Below are 18,573 nucleotides of genomic sequence, written 5' to 3'. Positions count from 1 at the left end.
TAAATGATATCACATCAAAATTCTGCATACAACTCCATGGTTCCTCATGGATCTGAGATATGCCACCCCTTGAAATATCTTTGCCAAAATTTCTTCTAGCTAATACCTATTCATACCTATTCAGCTCAGGCATCACCTTCTCCAGACTGTCTCCACTCCACTTCCTCACAATGAGCTAAAAGTCCATCCTCCAGGCCTCTATGGCCTCCTTGTAGTGAGTGCTTTATCATTGTAGTAATACTGTTCCTATTATGGTTTTAAGTCCTCTCAATTATTATGGTTGCTGTCCTCTCAATACTGTGGGTACCTTGAGGGAAGGGCCCATGACTGACTCTCTCAGTGCCCTTAGCACCTGTCACAGGCCATGGCCTGAAGTGTGTCACTTTATGTCTGCCTAAAGAGTCAGTGCTGCCCTTTCTGACCAGTGAGCATGAATGCTCCGTGGCTCTGCTTATGCAAGTAATTTAAGACTTTTATTTGACAGCCACCTCTTTCAGGAAGCCCTCTCTGAAATACCCAGTCAGAGGGGATGCCTTTCATCTGAATTCCTGGAAGACCTCAGCCATTTATGATTCTTCTGGTTGCTATGTTCAGGTCCGCACTACCAGGTGAACTTGCCTGTAACAGTGCAAGCCTTCATGTTATAAGAGAAGGAAGTCTCACCTGAGCAAGGTCAGTCTGCAGCCAGAGTACAGTGGGCCAACACTGGTATTCCTGAACAAGGGGCCAAGCTGGGAGGAAGGAGAAAGAATTGAGCAGGAGAGGCTGAGGTGACTGGGTGAGGGAAGGACAAGGCAGGCCAGGGAAAGCATTGTTGGGCTCTTACCAGGCGATTCAGGGCCCTTTCAGTGGAGTTGAACTTCATAGAGCCTGGGTGCTTCATGTCTGGGGTGCAGAGCAGGTTGGTGATGGTGAAGTTGAGGGTAAATGGCACCAGGGCTGGACCCACACCTGCAGCAGGAGGGAGAGAGAGAGGAGACCTATCACAGTCTTAGGCCTGAGACCTCCCCCTGTACGTTAGAGGGAAGACACTAGTGCCATCTCTCTGTTCAGTGCCCAGTAGGTGAAGCCTGAGATATCCCTTCCGGGGTACCCTCCCTCCTTAGCCAGCCAAGGGAGGAGAGGGGACCTCCATGGTAGATGTGTCATAGCAGCTCAAAAGGAAACTTCAATCTTCTCATCCCAGAGTGTTCAAAGGCTGACCTGTCACAACATCTTGGTGGGAAGAGGAGGGGCCAAGACCTTTGGTGTCACAAATGTTTGGACAGTCAAGAAATCCAAACAATAGTAATTTCCATGAAGGAAATGATCATAGAGATGGAATAGAGATTAGAACACATCTATGTGTGAGATATGGGGAAAAGCTACTTTCTAGGAGGAGATCTGAGCAAGAGCCAGCTGACCTGAATCTGGAGGACAAAGAGAAACCAGGAACAGAACTGAGTTCCCATTACAGTGAGAGCAAAGGCCCTGAGGATGGAAAGGTGTTTGGTCTTTGGCGGAACAGAAATGGGGCTGGTATAGCCAGAGATGAGGGAGCAAGGGAGACAGTGGGACAACCTGGGGTTGGGTGGATAGCAGGGTCCAGATCATGCAGGGATTCACCAATCAGAACAGGAGTTGAAGTTTCATGGGACTCAGAGATTAAACTCCTACCTGTAGAGCTGGGAGTGGGAGGCAGAGATGTAGGGAGTCCTGGAGAGAATGTGGAAGTCAGCAGAGCTGAAGGAATGAAAGAATACAACATGAATGCAAATTGTTGGGCTCTATCATGAAGCAATGAGAGGACAGGGCTGTTGACAGGAGCTCGCGTCTCTAATGGGTGGTCTGGAGCTGCTCTGGGGCTGAGAACTGGGGGTCGGTGGATACTTCCCCCCCTCAGGGAGCAGGTGTAAGGAGGAAGCATCCCAGGGGTGCAAGGACATCTGGGCCCTCGTGACTTACTGCTGGTGGTGGGGATCCTGTACTGATGGTTATAACCTGCAGAGAGAGCCAGAGAGGAAGAGTAAGCTGATGGGAGGAGGTTAAGAAAAGAGTAAGGGGTAGGACTTGAAACACACAACACAAATATCCTTGAGTGGTTTCTCTGAGACTCATCAACTTTATAAGTTAAGTTATAAGTTAACTGCCTCATACTCCAGTGCTCATGACCATGTCATCCTCATGGTCACCAACCACAAAGACAATAATGATCAAAATCTCCCTCATCATGTAGGAGTTTACTAGGTGCCTGGGACAGTATTAACCTCATTAAATGAGTATTAGGAACAACAACTTTATGAGAGTATTTTCAGCCTTATTTGTGTTTTCTCTGCCAATTAAATATACCTTTGTCCTTGATCTGAAATTTTCCCACTACCTCACTCTTCAGGGACAGTGTGATCTTTGACATGGTTCCTAGACTTTTATAATGTGGAACTGAGATCATGAGGGTGAGAGAATGAGACAGGCAGACAAAGGGGGGAGTCAAATAGAGTATAAAGTTGGAGAGTAAGAGGGAAAAGGTAAAAGAGAGTTTGAATAAGTATGGTTCTGGATCATAGTTTGGATCCTCTCTGATGATCTGTAAGTAATACAAGTAAAATTTAGATTTATTTTATATTTGATGGTCTGACTGGGCTCCTTGAAATGGAATTCTTCTTTGAGACTGGATCTTGTGGAGGGAGCCCTGTAGTGTACTTAGATTATTCAGGTTTTATCTCATTTGACCTTTATAATAATCTTAGATGATGTTTTTAAAAATTCCATTCTAAAAATAGACACTGAGGCCTAGAGAGGTTGCATGGTTTGCCCAGGGTCACAGAATGAGCAAAAAACCAGGATGAGGGCTTAAGGAAAGACTTGTAAATCACCCAAACCCACACTCAACTACAGCTTTAAGGAATTCTTGAGGACTACTGAAATACAATACAGGTTTTAATCCAGATAGAAAGCCAATGTCAAAGGCAATTCAGTGGGAATGTAATTAATTAATCAACCATTAGTTTAAATTGTCATATTAGAGGTATCTTGATATGCCTTCCTATCCTGAGATTTGAGGCTAGTTCTAGTTAGTCTAGGTAGCCTAGTAGTTAGGGGGCCTCTTGGGAGGCCTTGGAGCCAATTTAGGGTTTGAGTCCTATTGCTACCACTTATATTAGCTGTCTGAACTTGGGAAAGTAGATTTCCCTCCTTGAGCCTTGGTTGCTCCTCTGTAAAACATACATAATATGTCACAGGGTATTGGACAGGATTAGTAAAAGGTGATACACAGAATGTTCCAGATCATAGGCATCCCTCAATAAATATTAGCCTTTAGTATAGGCGTTACTGTGGGTTTTGTTGCTAAGAGCATTGGTGCAGCGGGATTTATTGCTAAAAACATTGCTAACAGCCTTGTTGTTTTATACTCAGGTGAGGTGTAATCTGGCTGGCCCCTAGAAAATGCATAAGGGCCACAGGCTGTCATGACAAAGAGAAAGAGGCAGATCAGTCACCACCTTGGGAACTTGTTGCCTGTTGGGGAGGAGTTAATGCCTACAGCCACTGTGGGCTTGCTTTACCTTCTTCCGTCCCTGACAGCTGCATGCTCCAGATTTGGGTTTCTGTGAAAGGTTACTGCAATAAAGAAGACTTTGGAGGGAATCCTATTTCCATACCTTGGAAGTTGTTCTGGGAGTACCAGGTAATGCACGAAGTGCCAAATCACTCTACTGTACATCTGAAACTAATGTAACACTATATGTTAACCAAGTGGAATTAAAATTAAAATGTTAACAAAAAAAATAGTAGGACTTAGAGACTAACTGACCATGGAATGTCCACACTGCTGATATTTGAGAGACTATATTTGTGCAACTAAAGGAATGTAATGAAGACAAATATCAGTATTCATGAAAAGAGATGTAACAAAAAAGTGATAGCCCAAGGAAGTGACATCAGCAAACAAAACTTCACATTAATGAAATTTTCAGAGTAGTTTACCATACTGGAAAGCACACAGGGTAAAATGCTGGAATCTGATCAAAAATTAGAAAGTAATATAACAATTCACCTTGGCAGAGAAAAAGGCAGGCCCTGTATTGTAAATCAGGTGATAAGAAGGTTCCTAAGAATTTTCCTAAAATAGGAAAAGGATATTTTCCTAAAATACCCCTTTCATTCTCAAAGTTTCTAATATTTAAAATGACAATGTACAAAATAAATATTAGATTTACAAGAAAGAAAGGAAGAGAGAGAGAGAGAGAGAGAGAGAGAGAGAGAGAAAGAAAGAAAGAAAGAAAGAAAGAAAGAAAGAAAGAAAGAAAGAAAGAGAAGGAGAAGAGAGGAAGGAGAGAGGAAGGAGGGAAGGAAGGAAAGTTGCTTTCTAGGTGTTCTGATGGAAGAGAATTTCCCCTTGGAAATTCTAAGTTGGCCCAAAACTATGAACGTGGATACTGAGAAACTGTACCAAGGAGCGCCCATCTGGGAGTCAAGAGGAGACCCCAACAGCAATGGAGGTGCTCACCATTGACACAGAGACTGTCCCTGTCCAGGGTGTAAGAGCCCAACCGAGTGACACCATGGGTCTGCTGGCTTAGCTCCCAGTACAGCCGCTTTCTATCCAGCCTAAAGCCTGTGGGATCTGGGCGGTAGGTGCAGACTGCGTCCATTCTGGTGCTTGTTCCATCCTCTTCAGCCCTGGGGAAAGAAAGACACAGGGATAGGGACATGCAAAAAAAAAAAGGAATAGGGACATGCAGAGACACCTGAGAGTTGGCCACTTTTGACAAAGCCTTCCTTCGTTGAACCCCTTGGTGTGTATTAGCACTCTTCTCTGGGTTTCATCTGCTTTCTCAAACACATCTTTTTATGTCTCATATGGGGATGCAGACCACCCCACCTTAAATGCAGTATTCTCCAGGGCTACTCCATACCTAATTTCCCTCTTTTGCTCCTCAATCATTTTATTAATTGGTTTATGTTCATTGTGTCAACTACCAGCACCTAGTACAGTCCTTGTCCACTCAAGAAGGTAAGTATAGATGGTGTCCCCTCCAGTAACAGCTGAATCCTGCTTGGGTCATGGAATAGGGGGTGTGGAGTTTCCGGGGAGGAAACAAGAATCCTGAGCCCAGGCCACGTATGGAAAGGAATAGCAAAGGACTGAAGACCTTGGAGGAGGTGAGTGAGTCACCCCTGTGGCTGACTGTGACACTGTGTAACAGCCGTCATGGAGCCTGAAAGGAAGACTTTGTTTTAAGTTGGTGAATCCCAAGCCAGACTAACCCATTGGGAATCCCAACCCATTGGGAACACCTTAGGAGCAGGCAACCAAGTTTGGAGAAAAACAGAGAAAATGAATTAAGAGGTGATAAGAGGACTTTTGTCCTGAATTTAAGCTGAACCTACTATGCTTGGCCCATACTGGGGGCTTTACAATGAGAAAGATCCCCTTCTTCCCTTGCCTGGGAATTCTTTCTATTATCCATGATACTCAAAGCATAGTTGTCAAAGTGTGGCCCAGGGACTCCTGGTATTCCCAAACTCTTACAGGGAGTCCATCAAGTAAAAATATTTTCATATTCATACCAAGACATTATTTTCACTTTTATTCTCTCAGGAGTGTCACTGTGAATTTTTTTCCAGAGGCCACAAAGTGAAATATTGTAAAAGACTGAATGCAGAAGCAGATATCCCAGTGTCTTCTCCTAAGCCAGACATTAAAAAGATCTGCATAAAGGTAAATAATGGCTCTCTTCTTGTTATGCTTTTGGGGGAGGCAGGGGAAATATGGCTATTATTCATTAAATTATGTTATTTATGTTAACATGTAATATAGTTATTACTTTTAATAAATTAATGATTAAATATTTATAACATTTGTTTTAATTTCTAATCCAGTAAATACTAGCAGAAATAACCTCCAAATCCACAGGCTCTTTGGAGTTCTGAGTGCTTTTAAGGATGTAAGTTGTTAATCCCCGTGACCTTGAGCACTGCTGTATTGTGGTTAAAAGGAGGAATTCAAGATCTAGAACTTTTGGGTTCAAATCCTGGCTCCTCTCAAGTAAGTTGACTACTCTGAGCCTCAGTGTTCTCTTCTGCAATGTAGGATAATAATCATGTTGTTGTAAAGATGAAATGAATGAAAACATGTATATTGCTTAGATTTTTAGGTGGCATATCATATGGGCAATATTATCTTATTGATTCCCCCATCTCATGGGGTGATGGGGGCAGGTGTGGTGAGTAGAACTCATTAGGATGGTTTGGGTCTACAACACTCCAGGAACCTCTTCTCACGAAGCCATTTGAGTAGAAGACACCCCTCTCTGGCGGATGACTTGCATTGGCTGGATGCAAGACCCCAAGGAGAAGTCATAAGGTCGTGAAATGTACGGAAAGAATTCTGAGCCCCCACTGACCTCAGAAGACACCAAATGGGCATAGGCAGAAAGGAGAAGATGGACTATTTCTGCAGAGTTCAGGTCCATTTGGGAATTTTTAAATTGCAATATATCCTGCCAGTATTCAACATTTGGGTTTTTTGCCCCCTTTGGTTCTATATAACATCCTTTGGGAAAGTCCCTATCTCTTTTCAAGGAATATACTGCAGAATTGCAGTGTCCAGAGTTTGTCCCCAATAGGGTAGATAAGAGCTGGGGCAGGCAGAGTGTCGGGGATTCTGGGGACATGGTTGGCAAAGATACTACACTGGCTAATATTATTAGATCTCATTGAGTGTTCACAATGGGCTAGGCATTGTGATGAGTGATTAAGAACCCCAAGAGTAAGGTACTAGTATGATCACCACTTTGTAGATAATGTGAAGAACAGAGAGGTTATACAACTTTCCCAAGGTCACACAGCTAGCAAATGGGAGGGCAAAGGTTCAAACCCAGGCACTTTGGATCCAATATGATATGCTGCCTCTTGGCAAAGGCCGGAGGCTGTGGTTGACTGGGATGTGGGGGACCAAGAAAGGAGAGAACTGGGGTTCTGTAAGTCCTTTGGAAGAAGCCTCACCTGTGCAAGGTCAGCCTGCAGCCGGCGTAGAGGGAGCCAACACTGCTGTTTTCGAACAAAATCCTGAGCTGGGAACAAATGAGAGGGTGATGAGCTGGAGAGGCCAAGACTTCAGGGTTTGGCAGGCTTGGAAGAAGGTGAGCTTTGGTGGGGGGCTCTCACCAGGCGCTGCAGGTCTTTCTCAGTGGCATTGAATATCTCAGATCCCGAGTTTTCTATGTCCTCTGTGTAGTACAGGTTGGTGATGGTGAAGTTGATGGTAAAAGGTGTCAAGAAAGGAACTGCAGCTGTGGTGGTGGGGAGAGTAAAATGACCCAGTCCTGAGTCAGTCCTGGGCTAGGGATGGGAGGGAAGGCTCTGAGGACATACCTTAACTCCAGCACTGATTTGGGGTTTGGCCTAGAATGGCCTGCTGTTCAAGACCCTCCCATACAGGGTGACCAACCATCCCAGTGTTCCCAGGACTATGTGAGTTCCTGGGATCAGACGTCCGGTTGGAAAAGTGAGACAGTCTTGGGAAAACCAGGGTGAGTTGGTCACTGTCCTCTCACTTCCCCTTGTCTCTTACCATTTCAGCACACAGCAATGCTTGCATCTCCTTGTCTCAGGGGAATAAACAGGCCCAGGGAGCAATGATTGATGGGAGCTGATGGATAAATACCTCAGCTCCCTAACTGCCCCTGCAGAGAGGATGACTCCAAAATTCATGTTCTGTACATTCTCCCAGGATCCCCTTCAGCCTCTAGAACTGATATATTTCTATTGTTCAAAGCACCCAGTGTTTGGTATTCACCGCTGCCCTAACAAACTAGTACACCACATGACTCAGCAATTCTTTCTCGAGATATTATCCCAAAGAATTGGAAACAGAGACTCAAACAGATCCGTGCATACCCACATTCATCGCAGCATTGTTCACAGTAGCCAAAAGGTGGAAACAGCCTGAGTGTCCATCAACAGATGAACAGACAGATAAAATGTGGCCCATCCATACAATGGAATGTCATTCATCCATAAACAGGAATGAAATTCTGATACACGCTATGACATGATGAACCACCATGACATTGCACTCAGTGAAATAAGCCAGACACACACAAGAAAACAAATATACTATTTACACATACATGAGATCTCTAAAATAGGCAAATTCAAGAAGACAGAAGTGGATTAGAGGGGCTGAAAGGAGTCCAAAGGAAAGCTAACGTCTAATGGGTACACAGATTCTGTTTGGGGTAATAAAACGTTTTGGACAAAGGATGATATTTGTAAAACACTGTGAATAGAATTAATGCCACTGAATTATACATTTAAAGTGGTTTAAATGGCTAGTTTTATAGCATATATATATTCTTACTGCAGCAAAAAAAAAAAAAAAGTCATTCTTACTTGTTTCTGAAGTAACACTCAGAGAGGCCAAGGTGGACATCTCAGGCGAGGTCTCAGCGACAAAGGAACTTCCTGCCATTGTACTGAAGGTAGTTGTGGTCTCTGCCATGGTGGGGCCTGAACCTGTAGCGGCTAAATTAGTGGTTTCAAGAATTGTGGTTTTCAGGACAGTAGTTGCACTCAATCCTTCCCTGTGGCTTGTTTTAGGTGGTATTGGGGTCTCTGATGCTCTCAAGGTCACAGTCTTGGACAATTCAGGGAGTCCAACTGATGTCACAGGTGATGATGGTTCTGTGCCCCAGGAAGTTAAGGTATAAGGCTCGCCGGTGGTTTCAGGGGTACTGACAAGCCCAAGAACACCAGCAGTCAACGTTGAGATACCTGTGCCGGCATCTGATGCAGGGCTGGTGGCCAGTAAGCCTGTGGTTGCCAAAAAAGTAGGGGAAAGAGTTGAAGTTGAACTAGTGCTGATGTCTGTGCCAGGACCTGTGGAGAGTGAGGCTGTTTCTGCAGAAACACCAGGTGAGACAGTTGGGCCTAGATGAACTCTGCTGGTCTTGGTCACAGATGTGGCGAAGGATGTTGTTTCTGCTGAACTGAAGGAAACAGTCTGAGTTGGAAGAGCTGCACTGATCTCCAACTCGGGTTGGATAGATAATGAGGCTATGGTCTCTGGTAAATGAGGAAAAGCAGTTGTGCTTGTCTTTGCACTGGACTGGGTGACTGATAAGGTTGTAGTTGCTGGTTCACCAGGAGAAAGTGTCACACTTGGAATAGTCATATTGGCATCTGTCTTAGAACTAGGGAACCAGGAGGTAACCATATCTGTTATACCAGGAGAGACTGTTGGAGCTGGAGCAATTGAACTGGCTTCTGTCCCATGGCTGGTGGCCATCAAGTGTGTGGTATATGGTTCACTATGGGAAATATTGGGGGTTGTCCTGGGAACTGCTGGGCTGGTCTCTGTAGGATGGTTGACCAATGAGACTGCTGTATCTGACTCCCCAGGGGAAGAAGGCAGAGCTGGAACAGCTGAACTGGCTTCTTTCTCAGGATGGGTGACCCATGAGGCTGTGGTCTCTAGTTCATGCAGAGAATTAGTTAGACTTGAAAAAGTTGTATTGGTTTCTGCTTCAGAACTGGTAACCAGTAAGGTCACTAACCCTGGCACACTGGATGAGATAGTTTTAGCTGGAAGTGAATTGACTTCTACCCCTGGAGTTGTGGCTGTTGAGAGTGAGGTATCTGATTCACTGTAGGAGAAATTTGGAGTTATTGTGGAAACAAGTGTGCTGGTCTTTGTGGAATGGGTGACCTGTAAGGCTGTTGTATCTGAATCATGTGAGGAATCAGTAAGAGTTAGAAAAGTTGTACTGGTCTCTGCCCCAGAACTGGTGACCAGTGAGGTTGCCACCCCTGATACACCAGGGGAGACAGTCAGAGTTGGAACAGAACTGGTCTGTGATCCAGAATGATTAACCCATGGGACTGTGTTTGTTGGTTCACCAGAAGAAAGAGTTCGAGGTGAAATAACCATACTGGCATCTGTCCCAGAACTGGTGGCCTGTGAAGTCACTATATCTGGTACACCAGGGGAGACAGATGTAGTTGGAACAGCTGAACTGGCTTCTGTCTCAAGGCTGGTGGCTGTTGAGGGTGCACTTTCTGATTCACTATGGGAAACATTGGGGATTGTCCTAGGAACCATTGGGCTGGACATTGCAGGATGGGTGACCAAGGAAACTGTTGTATCTGATTCATGCAGGGATTCAGTCAGAGTCAAAGAGGTTGTACTGGCATCTGTTCTGGAACTAGTGGCCTGTGAGGTCACCATAGCTGGTATACCAGGTGAGACAGTAATTGCTGGAGTGGATGAGCTGGCTTCTGCTCCAGAAGTGGTGGCCATAGAAAGTACAGTGTCTAATTCACTTTGGGAAAAATTTGGAGTTATCCTGGAAACAGATGTGCTGTTCTCTTTGGAATGAGGCCATGAGGCTGTTGTATTTGGTTCACCAGGGGAAACAGTCAAAGTTGTAATAGTGGAAATAGTTTCTGTCCCAGGAGAGACAGCTGGAGTTGGAATGGCTGAACCAGTCTGTGCCCCAGAATGGGTAACCAGTGAGACTATTGTATCTGGCTCACCAGGAGAAATAGTCAGGGTGTGATCAGCTGGGCTGATCTCCACTCCAGAACTAGTATCCAGTGAGGTCACCAGCCCTGGCTCACCAGGGAAGACATGTGAAGTTGGAATGGCTGAACTGCTCTGTACCCCCGGATGAGTGACCCATGAGGCAGTGGTCTCTGATTCATCTTGGGAATCAGCCAGAGTTGAAATAGCCATACTAGTCTCTGCTCCAGGACTGGTCACCAGTGAGGTCACAATTTCTGGTACACCAGGGAAGACAGTCAGAGTTGGAACAGCTGAACTGACGTCTTCCCCAGAACTGGTTGGGGGTATGCTATATGATTCACTGTGGGAAGCATTCAGGGTTTCCCTGGAAACAGTTGAGCTGGTTTCTGCAGGATGAGTGACCCATGAGGTTGTGGCCTCTGGCTCACTAAAGAAAACAGTCAGAGTTGGAACAGGTGAACTGTTCTTTGCTTCGGAACTCAGGACCAGTAACGGTGTGGTTTCTGACCCTCTATTGAAGACAGATGAGGTTGTCCTGGGAACCTCTGTGCTGGTCTCTGCTTCAGGTCTGGTGGCCAATGAAGCTGTCATTTCTAGAGCATCAGGGGAAACATCTGGGGCTGTAATAATTGTTCTTCTTGTGCTTGTGCTGGCCGTTTTACCTGATGTCCCGAGGAGAGTCAGCATTCCGGAAGTGGGAGTAGAGACTGTAGTGGTCAAAGTTGCTGTAGAGGTGGGCTTCAGAGCTGTGATCTCTGCTCTTTCTGTCCACTCTGTTGGTAGTCCTGTGAATTGGGGGATGGACACACAGTTTGGACAAAATGATTGTTGCTTACTGTTCCGGCAATAGCTTATTTTTTCTCCACATGAGGAAAGGAAGAGAAATGTGTCTGCCTGGGATATGCCTGCAGTGCTTCTGGAATGGGAAAAGGAATTGTCATTGACATTCCTGCACCTTCCCCTTCTCACCTTGTGCTGTAACTCCGTGAATTCTTAACCACTCCCTGTTCCCAAATGTTGTCTGTACTCTTCAGTCCCTAACCCTTTGTTCAAGCTGTTTTCTCTGTCTGCCTTGCCCATCTTTCATCAGCTTCCAGACTCTCAAATTGACCTTTACATGTCAATCCATGTCAGAATTAATTTCTCCCTTCTCAATATTTCACTATTCTACTGCCTGAGTCTGCACCCTGGCACTCCTCACAGTCTGCTTGATAATAGCTATTAATAGCTAGAAGACTGCTTGGCATATAGGAGGCGTCCACAAAAATTTGTTGAATAAATGAATGAATGAGTGAATGAACGGATATGTAGATGGATGTATGCAGAGACAGGTCTCCTTTGGCTTGAGAGAGATTATGTGTCATTGTACTTAAGAACTTGGGTTCTGGAAGAAGGCAGTCCTGCACTTACATTCTGGCTTCTCCACTAATTGGATGTATTATCAAACCTTGCTCGACTTTCATCTTCTCATTTGAAAAGTAGGTATAAGTAGAGTGGCCATCTCAGAATGCTGATAAAAATGTACCAAGCTGGGGCGCTTGGCTGGCTCAATCGGTTGGGCAGCCAACTCTTGGTTTCGGCTCAGGTGGTGATCTCACGGTTGTAGGATCGAGCCCCATGTTGGGCTCTGTGCTCAGCCTAAAGTCTGTTCAGATTTCTCTCTCCCTCTCCCCTGCTCTTGCTCTCTCACTCTTACACATGCTCTCTCGCTCAAATAAATGAATAAATCTTTTTTAAAAGTGCACCAAGCCTGGTGCCTCCTGGCTCACAATACTACCACTGCTACTTCTATAACTACCTGCTGTTACTGCCATTACTACTGTCACTGCTACTACCTACCATGACTGCTCTTATTGCCACTATTACTAATGCTGTGACTACTACCACGGCTAATATCTACCATCATTGCTGTTACCTCTATTACCATTGTTACTATTATTGTTGTTACTGCTACTCTTACCAACTATTACTGGTTATTACTACTGTTTCTACAACTGCTACTTTTTGTATTTCCACTACAAAATAACTATTTGCGGAGTCAGATTTGCCAGGAATCATGCTAGACCAGTACTGAAGCTGGCCAGGGTGACTGGAATTCAGACCCTGAAGATGCATAAAGTCACATTGGCTGAGACAGCAGCTGCTGACTGGAGCTTCAAAAAATGGTCCCCAGGAAGGCAGGAGAACAACCAGCAGACTTCTCTATAAGGACCACAAGACTATCAGCACTTGATCCAGGGACAAAATAAAGGGGATTTAGACTCTGATGGAAAAGTGATGTCCCTCTTTTGCTAAGACTATCCCAAACCCCTAAATTTCTGAGAGTGGACATACTGAAGTGCTTAATATGTATTTGGTGATGAGGAGGAAGAGGAGGGGAAAGAAGAGGAGGAGGGGGAAAGGAGGAAGAGGGACATTTGCAAGCACCTAGCATGTTTTATCTCTTTGATCCTCACCAGAGCACTGAATATACATCATATTATTCTTGTGGTTTCATAGAAGAGAAAGACAGAAACTCAGAGATCATCATCTGCCAAGGTCACACAGCTACTGACTGCTAATGTGGAAATTCAAACATTATTCTGCCTCATGTTAAACCAATGTTCTCTGGCACTGTAGTATATCATTCTCTAACTGAATTTCAGGATTTTGTGGGGGTTCTGATGAAAAGAGAAGAACGTAAGGAGGAAATACACATCTGGAGAGATTGTTAAACAGAAGTTTTTTGGTTCAGGTTCTCAATCCAGGGTGATTTTGTTCCCAGGGGATACTTGGCACATGTTGGGAGACAGTCTTGGTTGGCACAACTGTGTGTATGTGTAGGATGCTACTGGCGTCTAATGAGTAGAAGCCAAGGATGCTGCTAAACATCCTACAGTGCACAGGACAGCTCACAAGTAATTATTTGCTTAATAGGGCTGAGGTTGAGAAACCCTGCTCTATATTGAAAGGAGTCAATGAAAACTGTTAGCTATTCCTCATATGCTTTGCTATCTAAATACTGGTCACCACCTGAAACCCAGTGATTCATTTCCTGGTGAACTGATGTAACCAATCCTGTCAATGCCCAACTATATTCCATATAGTGACCCCAAGGGGGTCCTGATGCAGCCCCTGTGACTCCACACCTAAGGGCTCTCACTTAGCCTGTGGCGGGGGCAGGGGGTAGGCTGGAAGTATTGAGAGTTATTACCCAAGGATCAAACATTCTAGAGCCAATGATAGAAGAGAGTCGGACAACAAATGCCCCATCCACTTCGTTCCTCAGATAGAACAACACTGAGGTACTCTCTGCTGTCTCCCAGAGCTTCCTAGTGGGACTGACACTGTTGTTCACAGCTGTGGCCTGCTCATGAATGCAACTTGCATTCACTTCCTTTCCTTGTGTTCTCCAGTGCTTCCTGGGACTATCCCCCACCTGAGACAAGCCACTTGCCCCATATCCTTAACTCAACTCTGCTTTTGAGGAAATCCAACCAAAGACACCTGGGTCACAGGATGAGACTAATCATCTGATTGTGGGGTAACTCTGTCTAAAGCCTGTATCTTGCAGAAAGCTTCCAAAATGTAAAATAGTCTGGGCTCCAAAAATCTTGGGAATAAATCAATGGGTATGGGGAGCTTTAGCTTTTAACCACACAGTGAGGAGAACCCCTTCCTATACACCTGCACTTCTTAAACTCTCAGGCAGAATAATCACTGAGAAATGTTAGCAGGTGCCTTTTAGAGAGAAAGATTATGTAGTCAAGTAACTGTAAAACTCTTATGTTGAATAAAGCTAAACACTTTCTTTACAGTAGGATTTCTCAGAGCCTTTAAAATGTTTATACATGTTATGGTTCTTTAGGAAGGAACAACATGTTTGTCAAACCTTTTTTTGCCTCAAAATTCTTTGTCCTTTTGTTAAAGAATATCCAACCAAGCATTACCAAGCCTGAGAAGGTTTTCTGAATGTTGTTTTCTGCCTCTGTCTCCAGTATCATTTTCCACCACTCCATCCTTCTATCTCACATTTTAGCAATTTTTTTGTACCTCCCAAATATTTCCAGTCTTATCCCTCTCTATGCCTTTGCACGTGCCTGTTCCCTCTATCCAGAATGTCTTCATCAACCCCCTTCATCTTTCTGTTAAATCCCTAGTCATTCTTTCAAACCCAATTCAAATATTATCTTCCTCATTAAGCTTTCCTTCTATAGTTCAAATATATCTTCATTGCATATGTTTAAAGTTGCATCATAGTAATTCTGTTCCTTTGTTGCTTCCCTGCTGGTCTGAGAGCTCCATGGATACAGTATTTTCTTTTTTTTTAAATTTTTTTAAATTTATTTATGATAGTCACAGAGAGAGAGAGAGAGGCAGAGACACAGGCAGAGGGAGAAGCAGGCTCCATGCACCGGGAGCCCGACGTGGGACTCGATCCCAGGTCTCCAGGACCGCGCCCTGGGCCAAAGGCAGGCGCCAAACCACTGCGCCACCCAGGGATCCCTGGATACAGTATTTTCATCTGTGCATCCTCCATTTCAGCACAGCCTCTAATACAATGAAAGTGATTAATAAGCATTTTCAGAATTAAGTTAAACTGGGTCATATTTGTGGAACTGACATATCCAATCTTGAACTCAACTCACTATGCATGTTATGAGTAAAAAAAAGTGGCAACATCCACCCGGTAGCTATTAGACAAAAATCCAGCTAAGACAGGGAAGCCCATGGCCACCCCACCATTGTTCTTCCTCTAAAGAAACAAACATGCCATCTCTCTGGAAAAGGAAATAAGGCCACATGTGGGATTACTGGGAAGTAAGCAAAGTTGAACCTACCTCTAGGACTAGCAGATGATGTGGGTGACACATGGACATGGATTGGTCCTGTGGCACCTCCATGGACTGCTTCATTGGGTATCTTTGTGATGCGTTCCACGATGCCATCAGTCCCTGCAAGTGAGGTTGGAGAAGAAACCTGAGTTAATTCATCTTATCCAGAAGGAGAGCACTGTCTAACTGGATCCACTTAGATGACTATACAATTCAATTCTTCTCAAGTCCATCTGTATGGACTTGAGCCAGGCTATGTGTTACGAGTGGCCACCCCTGTCCATTGACCCATTCATCCACCTGTAGATTTGTCCATCTTTCCTCCCACCTATCCCTATATCTACCCATCCATCCTTCCTTCTTATCTCCCTTCTCTACATCAATCCTCCTTTCTATATATCAGATCTCTCTTCTTTCATTTATATGTCTTTCCATTCTTCCTTTTACCCTTATATCCATCCAACCACTCTTCTATATTCTTATCATCCCACTCATCACTTGCTTACTGAATATCCATGACTCAACTACTGAGCCACCTTTTAAGACATGCATCAACACTATTCAATGTGTCTAATTTTACTGTGAATTGAGAGGTAGCCAATTCATCTTCCTATAGATATTGTCTAGCAACGCAGGTGCTAAAGTAGTTAGAGGACTTCGTTACACTTGTCTCCCAAACAAAAGTTGGGGGCAAATTCAACTTTTCAGAGGAATTCAATCCCCAAGAGGTTCCCTTCTTCATCTAAGGATCTCTTGGAGATGGTGTACCTCCTTGACCCCGAATCCTTCCCCCATTGCATCATTACTTTGTTCCATCATTTCCTTTGCTCACCTTTTCCTTTCACTTTTCCCTTACTTTTGACTCTGTTCTTAATATAGAAACACACTCAATTCAATGGAGGATATCCTAACTCTGGGAAACAAACAAAGGGTTGTGGAAGGGGAGGACAGTGGGGGGATGATGGGGTAACTGAGTGATGAGTACTGAGGAGGGCACTTGATGGGATGAGCCCTGGGTGCTATACTATATGTTGGCAAATTGAATTTAAAGTAGAAAATGTAATTAAAATGGGGGATATCTCCCCGGCATCTATGTGTAGTTCTAGTTCTAGTTCTTTGCAACTTATTCATACTCCCTTCATTAAAGTCCCTGAGTGCCCAAATGTTATAGAAAGACTCCCCTCATTTCAATTTGACTATTAGTAGCATTTGACAGAACTGACCATTTTCCTTCCTAAAAATCTCCCATCCTACAGCTTCTGCAATGTCAGAGTCTCCTGCTTTTTCTCCTCCCTTTATGACCACTCCTACTTAGCCTAATAACTAAGAACATAGACTCCTAGAGCCACACAGTCTGAATTCTTACCACTTACTAGCTTTGTGATTGATTTTGAGTGGATTACATAACCGTCTGTGCCTCATTTTACTAATCTGTAAAAATGGGTTTATAATCATCCTTTCTTCAAATTGTGTTCCAGTAAGGATTAAATAACTTAATACAACAGTGCCCGACACAGAATAAGTGCCCTATAAAAAAATCTGCTGTTGTTAGCATTATCATCATAATCATAGTAATGTTAAAACATCTATCATGGTACTAGAATCATCTACTTGCTTACTTATACTTTGTTTCCTAGTTTCTAGCCTAGGACTGAGGATAGATCAACAAATGTTTCCTAAAAGAATTTCCGTGCAGTTATAAACTCATTAACTCCCTTATGCCTTTCAGGAAAAGGGTCATTTCATATAAGCCACTAAAAATAGACGTATAGGAGCTGTGGGACCTTACTTGTCAACTGTGTTGAATTTACAGGAAGTTGAGAAGGACTTGTCACTGCTTCCAAGTGAATTTGTTCTGTTATTCTGGTATCCACATTGGATGACAAAGATGTCCTGACTGGTTCAGTCCATGTTTCCAAAGTACTGACCACAGCCAAGGGTTGTTCAGCAGTGCTCTTCTCTGTCCCGATGTTGGTGCCCACTGTACGCTGGGTAACCAGTGAGGAAGTAATTCCCTGAGGGGCTGGGCTGATTGAAGAATAAGCAGTAGTGAAGGTCGAAGAGGGAAATGGTATTGAAGCTGATGAAAGTAGACTCTCTGCAATGGTGGACATGGCATCTTCAGGGCCTGGTTCTGTTCTCAAAAATGAACTGGGTGAGAAGGCAGCTGGGCTGGCACCTGAAACTCCAGATGTGACTGTAGCTGCAGACAGAGAAGGCACCGATGTGTCAGTTGAAATGGCCTCACCTGAAGACAGCCTTACGGTGCTCAGGTGATAAGTAATTTCTGACACAGACATGGAAAGCTTGGGTTCTGGAGAGGAGGTTATACCAGCAGACCCTGCACAAGAGAGAAGCATAAGAGTGAGAGAGAGATTTCCACTGAAATTTTAGCACACTGGCCAGCTGAAGGCTGGTCTGAAACCAAAACCAAAAAGGTAATATCAGACTTGGAACACTTCAAAACATGGTGGACGAGGAGATAAAGGTGTATATGTGGGAGTGGTGGAACTAGAGTCCAGGGATATGAGTATCTCCTGCAGTCCAGAAAAGACATGGGAAAGTGGACCTGTCTCAATGTTCTGGGGTCAAAAAAAGACAAGTACTGAAGTAGACATAGTGGTCTCCTCCATAGAACAGATACTATCAACTGGAAAGAGGCTCTGCATAGGTCACAGAGAAGGGGACAGAGGAAGGTGTATGATATCTACCAAGGCTAGTCAGCACATTAAAGTTATATTTATAAAAAATATTCATACTTTTAAAATCTGTGGTAACATCAAAGGTGGCCAATGTTTCAAGGAAGGTGTTCTTAAAAACTAGAGGTAAAATGATTTTAGTTTCCAAGACTATAAGAAGAAACTAAGCTTTACAGGGACAAAAATGAGAAGTGAGGTCACAGGAATAGGAAATGACATTTACTAAAGATACTGTGAAAAAAATTTAAAAGTAATATCGTGGAAGGGATCACTGCCAGAAAAACGAAGCACAAAGTTTGAAAAAAGAAAAAAAAATTCACATAACCCCTTACAAACATTCACAATACTAGTGGTCATGTAGCCTGTGCTAAAACCAACCACTCTACCCAGGATTGTGGTTGATGCATCCAAGAGTGATCTTTGATACATCCCCAAAGGATGTATCAGTTAAAAGGGTGATTTTCCTATGATCAAAAAAGGGAAGAAGTAGAAAGCCTGGTGTTGATTCTTGCAGGAATATCAGGTAACATGGATGGAGGAGGGCCAGGGACAG

The 18,573-nt window shown here is 44.0% G+C and overlaps 1 protein-coding gene across 1 annotated transcript in view; it reads right to left on the bottom strand.

The window, feature by feature from the left end:
• The window catches only part of MUC16 (mucin 16, cell surface associated), a 107,310-nt gene that overhangs the window by 61,905 nt on the left and 26,832 nt on the right, over positions 1-18,573 (bottom strand). Inside the window, exons 5-14 of the mRNA XM_077860055.1 lie at positions 17,111-17,662; positions 15,328-15,441; positions 8,377-11,292; positions 7,150-7,274; positions 6,988-7,055; positions 4,487-4,659; positions 1,945-1,980; positions 1,657-1,722; positions 827-951; positions 664-731 (exon numbers count right to left, since the gene is read on the bottom strand). Of these exons, the coding sequence (XP_077716181.1) occupies positions 664-731; positions 827-951; positions 1,657-1,722; positions 1,945-1,980; positions 4,487-4,659; positions 6,988-7,055; positions 7,150-7,274; positions 8,377-11,292; positions 15,328-15,441; positions 17,111-17,662 (4,243 nt within the window). The remainder of the gene's footprint in view (positions 1-663; positions 732-826; positions 952-1,656; positions 1,723-1,944; positions 1,981-4,486; positions 4,660-6,987; positions 7,056-7,149; positions 7,275-8,376; positions 11,293-15,327; positions 15,442-17,110; positions 17,663-18,573) is intronic.

Source organism: Canis aureus, chromosome 19 (genome assembly GCF_053574225.1).
Source record: "Canis aureus isolate CA01 chromosome 19, VMU_Caureus_v.1.0, whole genome shotgun sequence".
NCBI classification, from domain to species: Eukaryota; Metazoa; Chordata; class Mammalia; order Carnivora; family Canidae; genus Canis; species Canis aureus.
This window is presented reverse-complemented; position numbering and strand designations above follow the sequence as displayed.